Genomic DNA, 23,324 nt, shown 5'->3' on the forward strand with positions numbered 1-23,324 from the left:
AGTGGAGCGACTTGGTACAGCAGAAGTACACATGCGTACTAGTCATATGGCCTACCTTGAGGTTACCTTGAGGTGCTTCCGGGGCTTAGCGTCCCCGCGGCCTGGTCGTCGACCAGGCCTCCTGGTTGCCGGACTGATGAACCAGGCTGTTGGACGCGGCTGCTCGCAGCCCGACGTATGTGTGCCTAGGTTAAAGTCTTGGGCAGGGTAGTATGATTGGAACATTCTTGCTTCAGTGCTCACCCATGAAGTTTGTAAAATGAGCAGTTTGAATATTATTCAGTAAATAAAAAATTGTTAGATGATTATTTTTTTTTAATTCGGTGTCAAAAACTAACATATGTTCTAGCCCAAAAAAATTTAACTTGGTAACTTTTTAACATAAGACCAAAGGTAATTTTATAATACAGTACTTAATAGTAAAAAATTAAGTTTAACATCATACATGAACTTCTGTTTATGATAACATTATCAAGACTTTGATATCTTTGAGAAGACAAATAGTACTGTACTATGTAATGTATCAATAAATCACAAGTAAAATATTCTATTTAAAATTTGCCAACAAATGCATTGTTACAGTTGCTTCTGCTGAATGTCGCACATATGGGCTACATTTAACATTATACAGCATATACATAGCATTTATATGTAAAGTATACTATTGATAGTACCTAACCATTAAATTGTATACTAATTATAACATTCAGCATGTCCCATTTCAATATCCTTCATATTCCACTGATACGCCCCATATGGCCACGTACTTTTCTGTACCATTCACAATATTGGTGTCGGAAATAATGGAGCTAATTATGGTAACGAGTTACCATCATGTGTACCTTCAGCAAGACTGGAGAGAGCGAGGGTGTAATATGAAGACTTGTAAAATAGTATAGGAACATAATCTGGATCATCCACCATGAAAAGCTCAGTTTCCTCAGGATACTGTGCTTGCTCTAGTACTGTACTGTGCTTTCTTGGTCTAATACAGTATTGGAAATGGGCAAGATGCAAACTACAGCATCATATTATTCTTTGCAAATGACACTAGTGTTTTCATGAATAGATAATATAGAGGATATGGCAAACCTCCAAACTGATGTAAATCAGATCTTTCAATGGGCCACAGTAAACAACATGATGTTTAATGAAGATAAATTCCACCTCCTGTGCAACAGTTAAAATAGAAATATCAAAATGGAAACCACACAAAATGCAGTGAAATCATAATGTAAAAATGTAATGTAAAATTCTATCCCCAATACTCTTCAGATTCGACTCCATCTCATTATCTCAATCATAGCATTTCTTGGGCATCCTAAGATAATTCTCATTGCTTCATTTTGTACCTTTTCCAACTTGCCCATCCTACCTTTATCAAAACAAAAAATGACAGGTGCAGCATAATCAATAAGAGATCTTACAGTACTCAAGTATATCATTCGTAGCACAGGGACTCCCACTCCCTTTCCACAGCATGTCAAGGCCTTCAGAGGTTGTAATCTCTTCCGACATTGACCCAACAGTCTGTTCATCTCAGCTTCCAAACTCTCATGGGTATATCCAACACATATGCTTAAATATTTATATATATTAACTATATTTTTTTACCGTTTATTTTCAATATAATGGGCCTCCGAATTCTACATTCAAACTTAGTTTTGTCTTCATTAACCACCAGTCCCATATGGTGACACAGATTTCCGAAATTATCCAACATCGTTTGAACCTTTGAAATATCTTTGCCCTGAAACAAAATATCACCGCCATATATTATTTGCGCTACCGCTCACAGGATGAGACTAGGATTAAAGACCTGACCTCATCCTATTTTCCAGGGAAAATTTAGATTAAGGACCTGACCTAAACGCTATGCGTACAGTGCATATATAAACGCTATATATGCATGTGTATATTTTTTACGGGCTATTCATGCCCGTGCCACCTTTTGGGTGGCTTAATCTTCATCAGTCATGCGTATATATATAATCCCGTCTAACGCAACGTTAATTAAAATTAACAAAAGAGCAGAAGCAGGACCCATCACGAGGAATTATGATAGGATTGTGAGGAGACGATTGTAGGAGAGAGGGAGAGAAGAAGTGGGGTGGGTGTAAGAGGGGAAGTAAAGAGAAAGGTAAGGAAAAAAGGGGTAAAGAGGTGAAGGAAGAGAAAAGAGGTGAAGGGAAAGGGAAGGCGGTCATTACAGCTGAACAAAGGGAAATAGTGAGCACCCCGCACCAACCCCCATAATCCCCATAAGCACGCAGGGAGCGTCTCAAGAGACACACAGCCCCGCTCCTGTGCCAGGTAAGTCCACTACGGGCTCACCATAGCCCGTGCTACTTGCAACTTGTTCCGAGTAGCTGAATCTATAACAACAACTTCTCAAGAGGGCATATAAGCTTTGGTGGCCGTAGGAGGAGACTCGAGAAGTCCATATATTCACCACAAGTATTCATTACCTTATTCGCAGAATATATGCATATTATATTACATACATTATATGATGTATATAATGACCATATGAGCAAAGCTTGAATGGTCCTCAAATACAGATATATGACTATAACTATAACCCTTTAGAGGATTCGAACCCAGGCCAACAGGAGTCTCCCCACCAACAGCACGGATACCAAGACCACTACACCAGTGGAGGTAGTGGGTACGTGGGATGGCAGTGGTAGGCAGGTGTAGGTGTGTAGTGGGTACGGGTACATGGGATGGAAGTAGCAGGCAGGTGTAGGTGTGTAGTGGGTACGGGTACATGGGATGGAAGTAGCAGGCAGGTGTAGGTGTGTAGTGGGTACGGGTACGTGAGATGCAAGTGGCAGGAAGAGAAGGAACCGGAGACTTAGTAATTACCAGGTGAAGCCATAAAATGTGGTAGCCGTTTTGACTGTTGTTGGTCCAAGGCATGTGAAGTGTCCCCATTATCCAGGTATGGAAGGGGTAGGGATGCACGGTCCGTCCAAATGTCCTTTTAATGACGTACGTGGAATGGAAGGGGGTATATGGATGTATCCTAATGGCCAGGTAGGGACAAGGAAGGAGGGTTTTTCCTATGGTCAGGTAGGGATATAAGGGTGTGCCCCTATGGTCAGGTATAGGAACGAAAGGGATGAGTGTATGGGCGTGTCCGAATGCCCAGGTAAGGAGGAGAGGGATGGGGGGGGGGGGGTATGAACGTGTCCAATAGCCAGGCAGGAGCGAGATGGGAAAGGATCATAAGACCAGGTGGGAACAACAGAAGACAGGAAGGACTGATGGGAAAGGAGGTGGCGGGGGGGGGAGAGGGGGCTTTGTGTGTGCAAGAAGGAAGTGCGGACGAGTAGAATAATGAGAAACGGAAGTAAAAAATGGCGGAGAGGAACGGGGAAGAGACAGAGAGGAGATGAAATGCAAAAAAATAATGCTGAAGGAAATGACGATGCGTTGAGAATAGGAGAGAAGATAAATATAGGGTGGAAAGATACACTTGGAGAAAATGTCCAATAAAAAACATAAGATACTCATATAATGCGTGAGAATTTTCAGAAAAGAAATGCAATGAATATATTAAACTGAACTTTCCTTAAATCTGTGGTAGTTCAAACATGTTAATTTTATTATTAGCCAAAAAAACTTACTTTGAAAATATGTAGATTAAAAGCAATCTTCCCAGCGTTCTTCTCTCTCTCTCTCTCTCTCTCTCTCAGTATTAAAAACTTGCGTCTTGAAGGCCAGAGTCACGGTGGGTGGTGCCGGGGGAGGGCCCAAGCAGCGGCACGGAGTGAATGACCTCAGTATTTACCATTAGTACTGGATAGTGGAAACAGAAGAATCAAGGGAGCAAACGACTTACCTCTCAAGTATTTCACTAAATACTTGAGAGGAGGATTAGTGCACTGAATAGGTGCTTATCTTCATGCTAGCTTTAAGATCTTTTGAGCTCGCCACGCCTCAAGGAGAAGCGTTAACACCCGCCCTGTTTAATATGCTAATGAGTAGGATAGCATACGAGAGATAATCAAATATGGTAACTATATATCTGCAGGTGTTTCCGGGGTAAAGATAGCTTAAATATTCAAACGGTGTTGTACGACTTAGGAGACCTGTCACCACATGGGACTTGTGGTTAATGAAAACAAAATTCAGTTTGAATGTAGAAATCGGAAGCCTAATATATTAAAAACGGGGGAAAAAATCTAGTACGGTAAAATATATAAATATTTAGGCAAATATATTGTATATACACATCAACGTATGAAAACCGAGTTGAACCGTCTGTTATCTTGTGATCTCCTGATCTCAATCTTAAGATCTTGAGTCAATCTCGGAAGAGATTAGAACCTTTGAAAGTTTCGGTAAGTTGTGGATAGGGAGTGAAAGTCCCAGAGCTCCGCATGATGTACTTGAGTACTGCGGGATCTCTTATTGATTATTATTGTTATGCTGCACCTGTTATCTCTTCTTTTGGTAGACTAAAGTTAGAGAAGGCACAAAATGAGGCTATGAAAAGATTCTTAGGACGTCCAATTAATTAATGGTGATTAAGCCACCCAAAGGGGTGGCACAGGCATGAATAACCCTAAAAAGGATGCCTTAAAAATGCCACAATTGATATAATGAGGATTAGAGATACTGTTTCTGAGATAATGTAGCTTCGGCGATTAGACTATTGACAAGTTGGGGGGAGACAATTAATTAATCCACTTCATTCAAAAGATGGGAAGAAATGAGCAATTTATTTTGACATATAACAAGAGAGGATATACGAGAACTTTATTTTCTGATGTAACATATTACATGTTGCAAGAAAGTATATTTCATTGTCTACAAAAAAATTAACACAATGGGAGAATTGTAATGCAGATGTTGTGATTGTTCTCTGCAAGAGAAAACTAATGTACGGAACAGAACAATACCTAAATTAAACACCATATGTTTATTGTGATGGGGCCTGACGGCTGAGTGGAAAGTGCTCGGTATTCGTAGTCCTAAGGTTCCGGGTTCGATCCCCGGTGGAGGCGGAAACAAATGGGCACTTTCTTTCACCCTGATGCCCCTGTTCACCTAGCAGTAAATAGGTATCTGGGAGTTAGACAGCTGCTACGGGCTGCTTCCTGGGGGTGTGTGTAATAAAAAGGAGGCCTGGTCGTGGACCGGGCCGCGGGGATGCTAAGCCCTGAAATCACCTCAAGAAGAAGATGGGTCAGTAGTTAAGAACGGAAAGGCTAGATGTGGAGTCTTGATTAGGGAGTACAATGACATCGGCACCATAGATACTGTTATTGGACACCGCTTAACTGACAATGTCTCCTCAATGCTGACTGAACTTCAAGCTGTAATGGTTGGCTTAGAGGACATAGTATCAAGTGGTAAAGATGGTTGTCTTTTATTGATAGTAGCGGAGCGTTGGAGTCATCAAATAGCAGATCAGTATATTAGCATATTGTGGACGAGTATAGAGGTAAAATATTAAGTAAAAAAAAAGGGGACCACCAGGTATAGCGAGGGAGGTGGGGGGACCACCAGGTATAGCAAGGGAGGTAGGGAGATCACCAGGTACCGGGGTATACCTCCAGGTAGAAGGGGTATACCTCCAGGTAGAAGGGGTATACCTCCAGGTAGCGGGGTATACCTCCAGGTAGCGGGGGTATACCTCCAGGTAGCGGGCACAGGGTATATAGCGCACCTCGTGGGCAGAAGACGTGCTCACGCTCCAAGCGGCCATATACCTTGCCAAGTCTATCTCAGTATTTCTATTTTATGTGACACTTTTTCCTCAAAAAGCACGAACCACGCACAATCATAAGCAAAAGATGACAACAAATATTTACACAAATTATATATAAAAGAAGACGGGGAGGATTAATGTCTTAATATACATGAGCAACTACGAAAATTCCTGCAAAGAAGATGGTCTCCTGGGTGGGGGTGGGGGGTACCAGGGGAGGGGGGGGGAGAAGGGGCCTCAAGTTGCCAGCTATACCATTCTATTTTTGATTAATAAACTCTATTTCTGTCAGTCTTTGTTGAATATTTTTACAGCCGATGCTCTACAAATATAGTTTATGCAATCTAGTAACAATACATTTAAAAGGAAATACGTATTTCTGACAGAGAATTGGAAATGTTAAATGGTAGTTGGGAGGAGATGTGAGGAAGGGAACGGGGGGGATGTGTCAAAATATAGGCCGGGGGAGGTGGGGTTAGAGAGGGGGGGGGCCGGAGATGTTGGCCAGAAGCGGGTAGTCTACTAGCCCACATTGCCTCCTTCTCTCCCAAACACACAACAACGTTTCCTATCGGTCTCAGTGACTGCTGATTGGAGCATCCGCGACCGTCATCTCGGATGTAACGCTCTCCCTCCCTGTTGGTCTTTGAAAACTCGGACCGGAAAGACTTAAGTGATCTAAGGAGGAGAGATGGCGGAAGTGGGGTCTGGGAAGGGCACGAGGAATGAATGGAGGCAGGCCTGACACACACATGTGGCAAGATAAACAAGACCAAGCTGCACTACCAGACCATCTCACCACCAGACCACACTCACGGTTAGTTATCAGCAACTTTGAAGGAAGATCGAAATGCGGTTTAAACTTCCTTGCCAAACTATATCCTCCGGTCCCAGATTCAACACAAATTGTGGCGGAAACTTATTGTGTGTGTGTGTGTGTGTGTGTGTGTGTGTGTGTGTGTGTGTGTGTGTGTGTGTGTGTGTGTGTGTGTGTGTGTGTGTGTGTGTGTGTGTGTGTCCACACTCAGTGTACCGTTGTGCGCGTGTGTCCCGGCTCAGAGTACCTCACTACACCTATAGCGCCTCCTGGGGGCTGAGGTAATCCGTCTTATTAATCCAAGTTAACTTCGCGCCTCAGGAAATCCTTTCATAAACTGAGCGTTCATATCAAGTGATTAGTTACTAACCTGTTTATCCTAAGTGTGTCACGCTGAAAACAAAAATTAAATTGTAATAAGGAAACAGGAATATATTAGTGAAGAAAGACTCAGGCTATCGAGTGAAAGTGAGGATGAGGCTTCCACGTGTACGGACTGCGATATATTGTGATTTCTTTAATGATTACTAAGCAAGATCTTGGATGTGACGTCGTGTCAGCACTGAATATCAACAAAAGAAAAAAGCGACTAAATTTTCAAAAACATTCGATCATTTTAGAAACGTGTATAACTATACAGTAAATATTCGACGTGTTATTTTTTTAGAAATTAGAAAAACTTTAAATTTTAGAAATAAGTGGCTCTACATTTTGAAAATCAATAACTGCATTTTGGAACAATGTTGTGCTACAGTTTAGAAATTAGCTGCTTAACTGAATTAATAAATACGTTTTGGACATTTTAAAACAAGTGACTAAATTAAGCAAAATTACTTATGTATTAAAAAAGTGGATCTGTGCAATGTGTCTACAATTTGGAAACCAGTTGCTAAATACACACTTCACTAACCAGTGACTCTGTACATTATTGAAGCAATTTACTTTTTTTTATTTTGAAAACCCACGACATTGTTGAGAGTAGAAAAGAATGGCTCAAGCATTGTGGGAACAAGTCATTCTTTGAAATTAAAAAAAAAAGTTGTCATTGCTTAAAATGCTGTTGATTATTTTTATAAAGCAACAACTTCATTTTTAGAAACAAGAAACTAAATTTTTACAAATCAGTGACTTTTTCAGAAGCGTGCAACTGCATTTTTAGAAACTTCGACCCATATATTTAGTAAACCCCGAGACTATATATGTGTTAATTATACTTTAAGATTTACGTATATCTTAAATGATACTTATCATTTAAGATATAATGATACCTATCTTCAGTACAACAGAGGTAAGAGTGGGGTGCTGCCACCTTCAGGGAGACACAGGAAACTAATGAGTACAAGGGGACTTGCGACATTATTAGGCACCCGAAACCATGAGCGTCTAGGGTAATTGTGCACTTAAGTTCCTGAAGGAGGCGAGTGAGGAATTAAGCAAACCAGAGACCAAAGAGTGGCCAGTTTCATGTTCCAGCGCCTTAGTGTCGCGACCCAGAGAGGAAATGCCTGCTGAATCTTGGGCACGAACCCCATCGATACAGAGGTGGATGAGGTTTTCGAACAGTGATTGCTATATGTGTCAACTTTTAAGATACTATATATATATATATATATATATATATATATATATATATATATATATAACTGAAAACTCACACCCCAGAAGTGACTCGAACCCATACTCCCACAACTGGTATGTACAGGGACGCCTTAATCCGCTTGACCATCACGACCGGACATAAGGAAGTGATAGCCGAGGCTATATGAACCACTTCCCCGCCGGCACTCGGATGGTAATCTTGGGCATAGCATTTTATCAAATCACCTCATTCTTTGGGGCACACGTGAGGAACACAAATGCAAACAAGCCTGAATGGTCCCCAGGACTATATACAACTGAAAACTCACACCCCAGAAGTGACTCGAACCCATACTCCCACAACTGGTATGTACAGGGACGCCTTAATCCGCTTGACCATCACGACCGGACATAAGGAAGTGATAGCCGAGGCTATATGAACCACTTCCCCGCCGGCACTCGGATGGTAATCTTGGGCATAGCATTTTATCAAATCACCTCATTCTTTGGGGCACACGTGAGGAACACAAATGCAAACAAGCCTGAATGGTCCCCAGGACTATATACAACTGAAAACTCACACCCCAGAAGTGACTCGAACCCATACTCCCACAACTGGTATGTACAGGGACGCCTTAATCAGGCGTCAGGTGTATATAGCACCTTAATCAGGTGTATATAGTCCTGGGGACCATTCAGGCTTGTTTGCATTTGTGTTCCTCACGTGTGCCCCAAAGAATGAGGTGATTTGATAAAATGCTATGCCCAAGATTACCATCCGAGTGCCGGCGGGGAAGTGGTTCATATAGCCTCGGCTATCACTTCCTTATGTCCGTTCGTGATGGTCAAGCGGATTAAGGCGTCCCTGTACATACCAGTTGTGGGAGTATGGGTTCGAGTCACTTCTGGGGTGTGAGTTTTCAGTTGTATATAGTCCTGGGGACCATTCAGGCTTGTTTGCATTTGTGTTCCTCACGTGTGCCCCAAAGAATGAGGTGATTTGATAAAATGCTATGCCCAAGATTACCATCCGAGTGCCGGCGGGGAAGTGGTTCATATAGCCTCGGCTATCACTTCCTTATGTCCGGTCGTGATGGTCAAGCGGATTAAGGCGTCCCTGTACATACCAGTTGTGGGAGTATGGGTTCGAGTCACTTCTGGGGTGTGAGTTTTCAGTTGTATATAGTCCTGGGGACCATTCAGGCTTGTTTGCATTTGTGTTCCTCACGTGTGCCCCAAAGAATGAGGTGATTTGATAAAATGCTATGCCCAAGATTACCATCCGAGTGCCGGCGGGGAAGTGGTTCATATAGCCTCGGCTATCACTTCCTTATGTCCGGTCGTGATGGTCAAGCGGATTAAGGCGTCCCTGTACATACCAGTTGTGGGAGTATGGGTTCGAGTCACTTCTGGGGTGTGAGTTTTCAGTTGTATATAGTCCTGGGGACCATTCAGGCTTGTTTGCATTTGTGTTCCTCACGTGTGCCCCAAAGAATGAGGTGATTTGATAAAATGCTATGCCCAAGATTACCATCCGAGTGCCGGCGGGGAAGTGGTTCATATAGCCTCGGCTATCACTTCCTTATGTCCGGTCGTGATGGTCAAGCGGATTAAGGCGTCCCTGTACATACCAGTTGTGGGAGTATGGGTTCGAGTCACTTCTGGGGTGTGAGTTTTCAGTTGTATATAGTCCTGGGGACCATTCAGGCTTGTTTGCATTTGTGTTCCTCACGTGTGCCCCAAAGAATGAGGTGATTTGATAAAATGCTATGCCCAAGATTACCATCCGAGTGCCGGCGGGGAAGTGGTTCATATAGCCTCGGCTATCACTTCCTTATGTCCGGTCGTGATGGTCAAGCGGATTAAGGCGTCCCTGTACATACCAGTTGTGGGAGTATGGGTTCGAGTCACTTCTGGGGTGTGAGTTTTCAGTTGTATATAGTCCTGGGGACCATTCAGGCTTGTTTGCATATATATATATATATATATATATATATATATATATATATATATATATATATATATATATATATATATATATATATATATATATATGTCGTACCTAATAGCCAGAACGCACTTCTCAGCCAACTATGCATGGCCCAATTTGCCTAATAAGCCAAGTTTTCATGAATTAATGTTTTTTCGACTACCTAACCTACCTAACCTAACCTAACTTTTTCTGCTACCTAACCTAACCTAACTGATAGAGATAGGTTAGGTTAGGTTAGGTAGGGTTGGTTAGGTTCGATCATATATCTACGTTTATTTTAACTCCAATAAAAAAAAACCTGACCTCATACATAATGAAATGGGTAGCTTTATCATTTCATAAGAAAAAAATTTGAGAAAATATATTAATTCAGGAAAACTTGGCTTATTAGGCAAATCGGGCCTTGCATAGTATGCTGAGAAGTGCATTCTGGCTATTAGGTACGACATATATATATATATATATATATATAATATATATATATAAATATATATATATATATATATATATATATATATATATATATATATATATATATATATATATATATATGTGTGTGTGTATATCACGAAAATAAACACGTGATTAAGAATGTGACAATGTCAGACCACGGAGGAAAAATGAAACAGGAATTTCCTTAAGTACTTTCGTATATTAAATACATCTTCAGAAGATCAAACATCTTCAGACCTTCTGAAGATGTATTTAATATACGAAAGTACTTAAGGAAATTCCTGTTTCATTTTTCCTCCGTGGTCTGACATTGTCACATTATATATATATATATATAATATATATTATATATATATATATATATATATATATATTATATATATATTATATATATATATATATATAATGTATATATATATTATATACTATACATTTATATCTTAACTTTAAGCCCCAGTTTTGGTAGACAGAAAATGAATTCTCAGTCTGAAGGTTTATTTAGAAATAAAAATATATCCATTAAAATAGTTAATTTATGTTCAGTTTAGAAACCATTGAACATTAGCATATATAATAGTGGTAGAAACCGGTACCTTTCCATTGGAGACTTTCGGCGCCATGGAGAGGGGGGAACCAGCTGCATGGGTAACAGCTTCCTCTCCATATCAACCTACCCTGGCTTTGCGCCCTGGAGAGGCCACTCCAGACCGACAACCAGAGCGCAACTCTATAATCTCCTGAGATTGATATATGGCTACTAGAAATCGGTGTTTATACTTAGAAACCCACGTGAGCGGAGAATAAGATATTTTTGTTTAATTTTACCTGTAGAGCGAATTTATTGAACAGCGTTCACACTCGAGTGAACACCCCCCCCCCCCCACAGCAGCATGTAAAATCACCCCCCCCCCCCCAGTGGAAAGAAATCCCACTGGGTTGAGAAGAGAAAGTTGGGTGGGGAAGTGGGGCGAGGAGAGAGAGATTAATCAGCTTTTAAAATTAAAGATTTAAATAAAGATAATATACGGTAGATATGCACACGGAGTAGTCTGAACATACATCAACGGGCGAAAGGTTAGGTAACCCAGGGCGTTCTTGCCAAGTTGTTCAATCTTCAGCCTGTTCTCGTGAACGTTCCCACCCCGTACTGAGCTTAGAGAAGGTGCACGAGAGGGAAGGAGGAACGTGCGGCTTACCCTACAAGAGTACACAGAGGCAGGGGGAAGAGTACACAGAGGTAGGGGGGGGGGAAGGTGAGAGAGGGGTATTTTTGTATCATTATTATCTTGGGTACACAGCAGCGCTGCTACCAGATCACCCTTCTCACCTACAGAAGCTGCATGATGCCCCATAGTATATAGATCAAAGGTGAGATATAAGGTAATCTAGTATCACCATAGTTATGGAGGAATGTGCAGCTTACTTCACCAGAGCACATTACCAAGTTCCCGTCACCTAGGACTGCAGTAGCTGGTTGAGGCGTATCACTCCCCGGGCCTGGTCGCCCTCTCTCCACGTACCGGGAGGCTTCACCGGTCCCAGAACACTTAATTGTCGGTACCGGGAACTTCTTACACCAGCTTAAGCCATGCGGTTATTTCCTGTAGCATCGCAGAGCAATTCTTTGTACACAATATATTTCCCCCCTTCAAAAAAATTAAAACGTTGCCATACGTTTTCTTTTGTCCGCATGACGTTTTTTGTTTGTTTTTTTGTTCTCTGAGAGACGTGGAGGGGAGAGAGGTTTTTCAGAGCTCTCCCAAGACCACGTTTTCTATCGTTCCTGCGGGCATTAAGTGCGAAAGTCTCCCGGCTGATGGGGAAGATTTGACCCATATGTAGTTACATGAATGATTGGTTGGAAACACGAATGGAAATTCACATTGTTGTACTCAACTAACTGTACTCGCGGGGGTTGTGTTTGGGCTCTTTGGTCACGCCTCTCAACTGTTAATCAACTCACCTAGTGCACGCAGGGTTGAGCGTCTGCTCGTAAGCCCCGCCTTTAGACCACCATTTTCAATTTCAGCGAGTCATTGAATAGCTCCCATTCTGTAACTAGACTAAACTAGACACACACACACTTTTTTAGTGTCAGAGTGGTTGACAAATAGCATGCATTAGGAAGTGATGTGGTGGAGGCATACACAGTTTCAAGTGTAGATATGATAGAGCCCAATAGGGTCCAGAATCTGTACATCAATTAATTGACAGTTGAGAGGTGGGACCAAAGAGCCAGAGCTCAACCCCCCTCCCCCCTTGCAAACACAACTAGGTGAGAACACACACACACTCAATAATCAACAGTCAGATGCGGGCGGAACTAATCATTATCCAGAAGATACTTGCGAGGCAGCTCGAGGTATGTGTGCGGTGGTGCAGTTGGTGGTGGTAGTGGTGATGTGTGGGTGAGAGGTGGGTGTATGTGGTGGTGGTGGTAGTTGAGTGGTTGTAGTGTTGAGATACCAAGGCTATAAGATGGTTACAGTGTTCGGGGTGGACGGTGCGTGTTGTGGTACCCTGTAACCTGACTACAAGTACTCATGTAACAGAAACAAGTGTAGCAATTGTACTCTTGTCAACAGTAGCAGTTGCAGCAGTAATTGAAGTATTAACATTAGCATACGAGCTGTAGAGGTTGCAAGAGGTGTTTCCAACTACGAGCAGTGATAGTAACATTATTATGGGCAACAGCAGTGGTAGTACAGGAAGTAACAGGAGCAACAATGGTAGAATGAGAAGTAGGTGAACTAATCGTATTATTCTGACACTAATAGTATTAGCATTATAAAGTAGTAGTACCAGGAGTAACTGAAGTATTCATACGTCGTGAATATGTGAAAAAATATGAAGAGTAGCAACAATAGACCTAATTGCGGTGCCAGCAGTAGATCTATAGTAGAGGCAATAGACCTGACATTGTCAGTATTAGCAACAGCAGCTGACAGAGCTGAGGCAGTGAGAGCATCAGAGGCAGTGACTGGCAGCAGTGCTTGAGAGGTAGCAAATAATGATCAGCAAATCTTTCAAGAAAAGAAAACGGCTTTCACCAACTACTTCACAAACAACCTACAAACTTATTTAAATTCATTCATCCGTCAGACTATCTTGGGGGAAGAATTGTGGGAGTGAGTAAAGCCCAGCACTATATTTGATACATTTATGTTACGATCGTGCTAAATACAGCGTTTTAGACTTTATTATGAACCGTAAATGGTTCAAGGCAAATGAGGGGGGGGGACTTTCGACAAGCCGCCGGCTTCCTGTCCTCGTCAAGGCCACTAGTGTTTGTGGCTCAGGTAATTACGTGATAAATGATTACATCATTTGCTTCAATTATCATTTGTCTAGCCAATTGACACTGATCATTTGTTATTATTGCATTTTACTGACAAATCTTTAAAAGATATTGCAGATAATAACTTTATTTACAATGAACATAATGAATTGTTATGTTCGGAAGCCGCCCTGAAAAAGTTCCAACCTGAAAATCCTGGCAGCAATTCTTTTCAAATCTGACGAATTATAACCTAAGAAAATTAAACCACGTGACTTTCATATATTATTTACGACGACGTTTCGGTCCGTCCTGGACCATTCTCAAGTCGACTTGAGAATGGTCCAGGACGGACCGAAACGTCGTCGTCCCTTCACCTTCTAGTGTGTGGTCTGGTCAACATATTTCAGCCACGTTATTGTGACTCCTCGTCTCCTTCTTATGTTCCTTATTTCTGTTGAATTTCGCGTTAGGCTACCGCCGCCTACAGTGAGGTGCAGTGGTCTGCGTCCTCCATTCACATCCGATTATAGGGAAGGGGAGGGGGGGATTCGATCCCTGGACGGGGCAGAGACGATTGGGCAAGTTTTGTTTCAACTGACATGGCTGTTTACCTAGAAATAAATAGGTATACATTGGAGTTACACAACTGTTGTTTGTTGCATCCCGGGACCTGGAAAAGCCTAACAGGCTTCCTGTCCATGACTTTACTATGGGAACAATAAAGTGATCCATAATTAACAAGATTAACCTTATCAGCCGTGTTGTAATGCTTATTAATGGTGATGTGTCGTTATGTGATAATGGCACTTTATGACTGTGATAATGGCAACTTAGTGTCTGCTATAATTTATCAAAATTATTTATCATGTATTATTACTATAATTCATTATATCTGGGGACAGGCAGCCAGTGCATATGTACATGTTAGGCTTCTATCGGGCACTTCCCTCACCCCCCCCCCTCCCAAGGTCGAACTACATACCCTCCCCTGGGTACTGACCAGCTTCTGGGTACCTATTTACTACAAGGTGAACAGAGGAATTAGACGATAGGAATTGTGCCCAACCTTTTCGGTCCCGCCCGAGACTCGAACCCGGAATTCCCGAATGTGCAGCATTACTACCTATCCGAGACGGTACAAGGCGGCCATCAACCTCCTGAGCCAGATGATTTAGAAGTTAAAAGTCTCCCGCGTGAACACGCGGTGGAGCCGCCCCTCCCACCCCACCGGAAACTGCGTCATCACCCCGAAGTAAACAACCCCCTAATACGGGGAGTAAAGAAACGGCGGAAGTAAATAAAAATAAATCTTCAAAGACAGTAATAATAGCGGAAGTACATGAACATTTAAGTGAAGTGAAGGAACAATTGCTTTGGTGAACGAGAAGCAGCGAAAGGTAACGAAGTACAAGCGACAGTGTACGAATTACACTGCAGGTTAACGAAAATTTACAGGCGTGAATGAATACAAGAGGAAGTACAGGCAAACAAGTAACAGTTGAAGTTAATTGACAGCAGCAGAAGGTACTAACTAAAGCGAAAGTTAAACATAAGACAGCCTAACAACACCGGAAGTGAATCAAAATCTGAATTATGGGGAGCGAGAGGTGTTGCCAGACATGGATCACCATATTAGCATATCCCTTTTTAGCACCGTTCGGAAATAATAATCATCATTAAAATATGTTTTATGCATGTTAATTATCAGTTCATTAAGATTTGTTTTTCAAATAGAGAGCGATGATTTTTGTTCTTGTTCAACATCCAATGAACTGAAAATAGGATTAGCGATGTCAGCCGAATAGATTGTACCAATAGATTGGTACTATTTTTAGATGCTGATATGAAGGCCGATGCTTTGTGGTGATTTGACGCTGGAAAACGGTGGTGGGTGGGGAAAGGCTCGGGGATGGAAGAAGAGATTGTATTGTAAGGGAGCTTATGACGGCATCACTTTGACTATTTATATCTTTGCCTCTTCCCCTTTACCCTTCTCTCTCTCTCTCTCTCTCTCCCTCTCTCTCTCTTTCCCACTCCCTCGCCTTTCTTTCTCTCGTCCTATAACCCCTCTCTAACTCCTTTGCCATCCCGCCTTCTGTTCGTCCAGCAACTGTCAATTTTCCTAGTGAAACGCACAATCTTGACGGAACAAGAATTTAAGTAATCAAAGTTTGTATAGTTTCATAATAGTGTACTTTCTCTTGAGCGGGTGTGCAGCTTAGCGAAGGCTTTAACGTTTCGTAATTATCGAAATAAGTAATTTTAGGTTATTTTGTTTTCTTCTTGCTGTTTACCAGCAAATTTCAGTCTTCATTCGCAATTCATCATCTCAGAGTCGGTCCTACAATTAACTATTGAAGTGTTGCTAGTTACATGCTTGTGTACTCGCCTGTACCGACAGACGTTAGCTCTTGAACCCCGCCTCTGAACCTTCAACTGACTTGTGTACAGATTTCCTAACACTTTGTTCTCCGTTATATGAACATTTGAAGCCATGTATGGAGTCCGCTTCCATCGGTTCACATTCTACTCCATTCTATTTTTGAAATAGAACGGTATCGGGAAAAATCGTTCAAATAACTTCGTGGCCCTTTCTAGTACTGTGCATAAATTCCACACGTCTTCCCTTATTCCCATACCACCCATGTAAATAGTTTGTCCTTATCCACCTTGTCAATGCTCGGATAATTTGTCATGTGATCCTATTTACCCCTCGGTTCTTCTCGCGTCCAATATCAAGACAATTTAGTTTTGTTAGTCTTTCATTAAACTCGAGCGCGCATATGTGTGTATATACTTGCTTAATTACCAACCAAATTTCCACACAAACCCGTGGAAAATACCATCCGTGTTAAATAATCTAACCTGACAATTCCTGTGTGTGTGTGTGTGTGTGTGTGTGTGTGTGTGTGTGTGTGTGTGTGTGTGTGTGTGTGTGTGTGTGTGTGCGTGAGAAAGAGGAACAAGAGCCAGAATGCGGGTGCGCGTGCATGTGTGTGTGGGTGCACGTGGGTATCCTGGGAACAAGAGAAAGTATGCGGGTGTGTACGCTGTTTGGAAGGAACGTTGGGGTGGGGTTGGTGGTGCTGCCCGCATCGCAAACACTCAATATTATTTCCCCCAGCACCGTACTGCCTTCAACACTTCATCTCTCTCCACCTCCAAACCCTCCCAAATTTATTTCTACTTTCTCTTAATATTTCCGTCCCTCTCTCATTGCCAATGTATACGGGGCAATTTCCGGCTATCCTTAAGACATCATAATTGCTGACAAAGGGACAGAGAAAGTGCAAAATGAAGGATGTAGAAAAGAGATCGATGAGAGGGGGAGTTCAACTAGTTTATGTTCTCTAACATTGGCTGCACACTTAAGGCGAGGACTGTAACGTCGTTTCAAGCTAAACTTTTACAACATTTAGTATAAAAATGAAGATTATTTTAATGAAATTAATAACGATGACCAAAGAATTATAATACCAATAATAAGATAATGACCAAAGAATTATAATACCAATAATGAGATAATGACCAAAGAATTATAATACCAATAATGAGATAATGACCAAAGAATTATAATACCAATAATGAGAATACAAATTAAATGTAATCATTGTATAAACAATGCAGAAGTGCACAAATGCGTGAGAAAGTACAATCATTTTGTACAATCCATTTACAATGTGGTAACGTTGGGTGTCAAGAATCAGTCACCTTAGTGCTGGTCTTACTTAAACTGCGACCCTCTCTTGCGTTTGTTCACCGAGCGGCTTCAAAGTAATTATACACTTCCGCCCATCATGTCCACATCTGGTCCTCAGTAATATCGGGTCCCTGCGAGTGGGTGCGGTGTTTCCTCCACCTGCCCAGTGAATTTGATCTTGGTGCATTTTTTGCACATTAATTGTCAGTTGTTAATTTCTTTGCACGCCATCACTTTAGTGCTATGTATATATATGTTTTGATGGAGTGATGTTACTTACCTCCATGTTGTACCTGATATTTATTAATAATTTTGTTTCGTTAACTATAAAATAACTAGATGTTTGGGCAGTTATAGTGACCGTGTGTCACTATACGGTAGAGCATTTATCAAAAGCCTAAGGCATAATAATGTACATGTGGGATGCGAATGATTAAATTCTTATGGTCGGGTCAGAGTTACTCGTAACCGATAGCCACGCCATTGAGGTTCTTCTCCTTATGTAAATATTGTTACAATTAATGATACTCTTTTTTTTACATATCAGCTGTGAATTCCGTTTGGTCCTTACAAGCTAGAACTCGGCTTTTATTTCTGCACGGCCTTTATTGCTTTCATGTGTAACTATACGCGGCAACATATATATATAAATATATAATTATATATAAACGCAATACTCATTGAAAAGTAGTTTATCATAGTGACGGTATGTTTTGGTCACAACCTATTGTGAAAACGAATTTTAAAATTTGATGTATTTAGGATAATGAATAGGTTGGCCCGACACGTCTTGCATAGCATCAAGACTAAAGAATGATCTGTATATCGTAGTTGAACTGTAATTGCCATGATTTAAAAAATCTTTCAGTATAATATAGCTTGTTAAAGTAAAAATGTGATTTTGGTATTATAAATATTTTCTATGACATTCGATTTTCATATGGTGGCGAATTTCTATGAGTTTTTTCAATGGGAATTGTCATACCTGGTGGTAAATTTCCGAGCACATTACAACTTTTTATTTTTTATTGCGAATGACTATTTCCTTCAGTTTCATCTTTTATTAATAATATCATTACCATGTGTTTATTATTAATATTACTAGTAGTACTATTATTATTATTTCCAGGTATGCAGCCGTGTGCCTGCGACTCTCGCCCGCGGACCCGGAAGGTGACTACACAGCCGTGTCAGTAGGGCCGGATTGATGTTCAGTCAAGGAGAGCCGAATGCTGGAGCGTGGCAGAAAGGCTCACCACAGCCAAGAAAACGCGAGGTGTTGAGGCTGGGCTGTGTGGCAGCACTCACTCATTACGTTAACAATAGGTTTTTAGGTGGGGCAGCCACACTGAGAACGTGAGGGACCGAGACAAGGCTACTAGACACTACGATGAAAACCCCATAATTGGTCTCCCTCCGGTAACTCATTTTGAACTTAGACAAAGAGGATTTGTTTTTACGAAATACCATTTTCCTTCAGAAAGGACAAATTGAGGTCATCCCTCAGATGTGAAGATGTTGACGCAGCTCGAGCTGTTTAATGCCACTGAGGGACTCGGAGGAGACGACGACAGTGGCATGTCCGTCGTCTCGCCGCTGGATGGACTGACCGAGTACCCTATGGAGCAGGCGGAATTTGAGTACTTTGAACCCAGTTTACCCACTGACTCCTTCTATGATGTGCCTCAGTCCCAGGATCTCCACCAGACGCTGCCGCCACCGCCTGAAGGAACTCCTACGGCAACGTTCAACACCCCTGTGTACGACCCCAATTGCTACGACTCTACTAACACCATCATCTACGATCAGGACGACATGGTAGCACCTTTCACCAATGAGGTCGCAGCCTTCAACGATGACCTTAAGTCCCCGAACGACATTACCTCCTACGAAGACGAGATCAAGACAGAGTTGAAGTTCAGCGAAGACATGGGCTATGACGGGTTCTCCGAGAGCCTGTACGAGAGCAGCTTGGGAGCCCCCGAGGCTCACACGGAGACTCTGGGGTTCGAGAGCGTGTGTGGCGCCTTCGATGACGACCAGGTTACTACAAAAGACGAAGCCTACAGCAGGACATGGGAGGAAGGTGTGGCTTTTGTAGTTGCTCTTATTGTTGTTTATTCTCGTTGAAAATACAAACATAAGTAATCATAAAAATTTATTTTAAAATATATCATATATATATTATGTGTAAATATTGTGTATATTATGTGTGTAAATCACAAAGAAATTAACACGTGATGAACAATGTGACAGTGTCAGACCACGAAGGAAGGATTAAGACAGGAATTTCCTTAAGTACTTTCGTATATTAATACATCTTCAGAAGGAATGATCATCATCGTTTCATCATTCCTTCTGAAGATGTATTAATATTCGAAAGTACTTAAGGAAATTCCTGTTTCAATTCTTCCTCCGTGGTCTGACACTGTCATTACATATATATTATATATATATATATTATATATATATATATATATATATATATATATATATATATATAATATATATATATATATATATAATATATATATTATATATATATATATTATATACATATATTATATATGTGTGTATATCACGAAAATAAACACGTGATTAAGAATGTGACAATGTCAGACCTTCTGAAGATGTATTTAATATACGAAAGTACTTAAGGAAATTTCCTGTTTCATTTTTCCTCCGTGGTCTGACATTGTCATATATTATATATATATATATATATTATATATATATATATATATATATATATATATTATATATATATTTTCAAAGACTTTAGTTTACACATACACAACTGAATAGAACTTACACATCTCCGATTTGTTTATATCTACATTTGAGTGAGGTGGTATTAATAGGGTATTAAATTCATCAAGTGAATTTAACTTGATGAATTTAATACCCTATTAATACCACCTCACCCCATCCACCTCACTCAAATGTAGATATAGATATATATATAGATATATATTATATATTATATATATATATATATATATATATATATATATAGATATATATTATATATATATATATATATATATATATATATATATATATATATATATATATGAAAGAAAGAGAGAGAGAGCCTAGTTTGGGGTCTAGATTTTTTTTTGTCATCAACACGGAAATAAAGCATACGATATGAAAGCAAATGAAATTTAAATAATAAGTGCTCTTTATATCCTCATCCACGAATATTTTACAGGTTCTGGCAAAGGGAAGATCGGTCCACTACAGAGACGGGCTCTGGACTCCATCTTCAGCGTCACAGATAAGCCATCACGCGGATTAGTGCTGCACATTGCCTCGGAGTTGGGACTCCATCATCTCACTGTCAAGAATTTCTTCTCTAATGGCCGCAGGCGGCTACGGCGGGCAGCAGCAAGACTCAACGACCCGGAACGCAGCAGGCGGGAAAATGAACGGCGGAAAGAGAAGCGTCGTTTAGCCGCCCTTTCCTCTGCACTGTCCATAGGTGATGGCAAGGTGGCAGCAGTTGTCGCTAGAGTAACATCGCCTCAGACGCCTCCCGCTGACTCCCCGCCTCCCAAAGAAACGCCAGTGGTATCGCCTCAACGCAAAGCTCTCATGGAGAAGCTGGCAGACAAGGTGCAGAGGAGCGTGGCGCAGCGCTCCCTGGCTGCAGACCTCGACCTACTCCGCTCAAATTCCTCACAGACTCTAATGAATCAAAACTCACACATCTTCCTCTCACATTCCTCACAAGAAATCCTGACACAACCTCCAAATGATATCCTGTCGCAGGCATCACATGACATCTTGACACAAACCACTCATGATCTACTGACACCCTCACCCCACGATTTTCTTACCCAGTCGCCTCAAGAGCTCATAGACCATAGATCGACTCCTCCGTCGTTATTACAGCCACACACTGATCCATGGGGCTTGTTCTGATCTCACAAGCTTTACCTCGCCTAAATGAGCCTAAGGTCTCCAAACACAATGGTGTTCCATTTGGCCCACAACCTCGCATATTCCTTATATTGGTTTTACATCACTGATCCACAACAGCCTCAGCGATGCGGGAGATCAGTCATGCACAATGTGTTCTTTTTAACCCACACGATACACTTCTATAGCGAGTTATTGTAACTTTACTCTCGGTAATAACCTCCTGTATGTGCCTTCAAGTTCAAGTATGTTTATTGAGATAAGCAATAAATACATCTCAAAGGGATAGAGTAGCTTAGGCTATTTCTACCCCCCTGTATGTGCCTTAATTTGCCATGAGGTGCCTCTACGCGTGTCTCTAATTTTGATGTAAAAAACCCACAAACAACTCTTACCTCCACACACGTTTCTGAGGCAGTTGCCGTCTTCGCAAATGATGTCATTTGCCTCAAGTCAGCGGGTCTTCTGGCTCAGGTGAAGGCAAGTCTCTCGCGTTCTTTATACTTTAACGATTCGAATTATTATGCACTATGTTCATTCAGACTATTATACATACCCCTAGATTCATTAAGCATGCCGATTTAATATGTGCACCCCCAGATCAATGTATCTGGCTACTCAGGTGAACGCATATGGCCTAATTCAGTGATACTACTGATTCAGGTAAAGCCTAACGTGCCCTAAGTCATTGATGTGCTCAGAGTGGAGCAACTCTCAAGCCTCAGTAAACGGGTCTTCAGCGACTCAAGTGATATTATGTAAACTAGTCAATGAAATATGTTAAGAATTATTTATGGGTCGAGTCAGAGAGGAATCTGTGTTTTGACTGCCACAAAGAAGCGGCAAAATATTGTTTTAACGAAGTCAAATGGAATAGCTTAAAATGTTTTAAAATGCTGATACTTTTTTTGTATTTCCCTTATTATTATTTATTTATTAAGTTTGAATGTAATTTTGTCTACATTGAAAATTGAATATAAACTGTAAATAAAATTTATGTTAATTATACAACTGTGTAGATAATGTATTTATTTCAGTTGACCCCACGCATATTAAATACAAAATGTCTTATTCTTTTTATTATAAATTAAGCCCAAATGCGCAGGATTGCATACGACTTTGCTTATGATTGTCTATCACTGGAAACCCTTCAAACAGACAGATATAAATTCCTGGTTTAGTGTTGGGCATAATGCACATCACATCAATTGTTATCAAGACAACAACAGCTCAATTTGTTAGGCAAATTTACCGTAAGCCCACATTCGCAGAATTTGGTTTGCATTGCCTTAGTTTTTGTACAATCAAAACTGTAATAACCAGAGCTTTTAATTTATGTTCGAATTATACATTATTTGATATTGAAGTTCTTGTACGAATTATTTGTTTCCAATGCATTTGATAGAATTCTGAGGCTTTATCCTTAATACCAAATTTATATCTATTGTCGGTCCCCCCCAGAAGTCAACCCAACAACAAGCTGACCTATAATAAATAGGTGGGTACCTATTTACTGCTAGGTGGACAGATGCATTAGGCGATAGGAAACGGGCCCCAACCATTTCTGTCCCGGATTCGAACCGAGAATTCTCGATTGTGTCGAAAACGAGCCCTACTATACCGGGACCGTTTATATTAAGATTGCTTATAATACCTAACCTAACCATCCTAGGCTATTAGGATGGTTAGGTTAGGCTGCAAATAGAAACTATTTGAAGCCTAATAGTACATGTATGTGTTATACTAAGCCTAGGAATATTAAAAGTTTGATATGTAAAATAATCTAGTTACAAAAAGTACCATCTAAACAGGAGGATGGGTTGGTCGTGTTTCACCATTGGAAACTATATAAAACGT

The 23,324-nt window shown here is 40.9% G+C and overlaps 2 protein-coding genes across 2 annotated transcripts in view; one reads left to right on the forward strand and one right to left on the reverse strand.

Annotated features, from left to right (window-relative positions):
* LOC123762060 (dual specificity calcium/calmodulin-dependent 3',5'-cyclic nucleotide phosphodiesterase 1A) overlaps window positions 1-23,324 on the reverse strand; it is a 546,501-nt gene that overhangs the window by 523,042 nt on the left and 135 nt on the right. The gene's annotated exons all lie outside the window — the stretch shown is intronic.
* On the forward strand, window positions 6,221-22,878 carry LOC123762062 (uncharacterized). Its single transcript, XM_045748310.2, has 3 exons — window positions 6,221-6,539; window positions 18,673-19,629; window positions 20,758-22,878. Exons 2-3 carry the CDS (start codon window positions 19,059-19,061, stop codon window positions 21,468-21,470), a joined length of 1,284 nt encoding a protein of 427 aa, XP_045604266.1. The 5' UTR covers window positions 6,221-6,539; window positions 18,673-19,058; the 3' UTR covers window positions 21,471-22,878.

The sequence above is a fragment of the Procambarus clarkii genome, chromosome 34, assembly GCF_040958095.1.
Source record: "Procambarus clarkii isolate CNS0578487 chromosome 34, FALCON_Pclarkii_2.0, whole genome shotgun sequence".
Taxonomy (NCBI): Eukaryota; Metazoa; Arthropoda; class Malacostraca; order Decapoda; family Cambaridae; genus Procambarus; species Procambarus clarkii.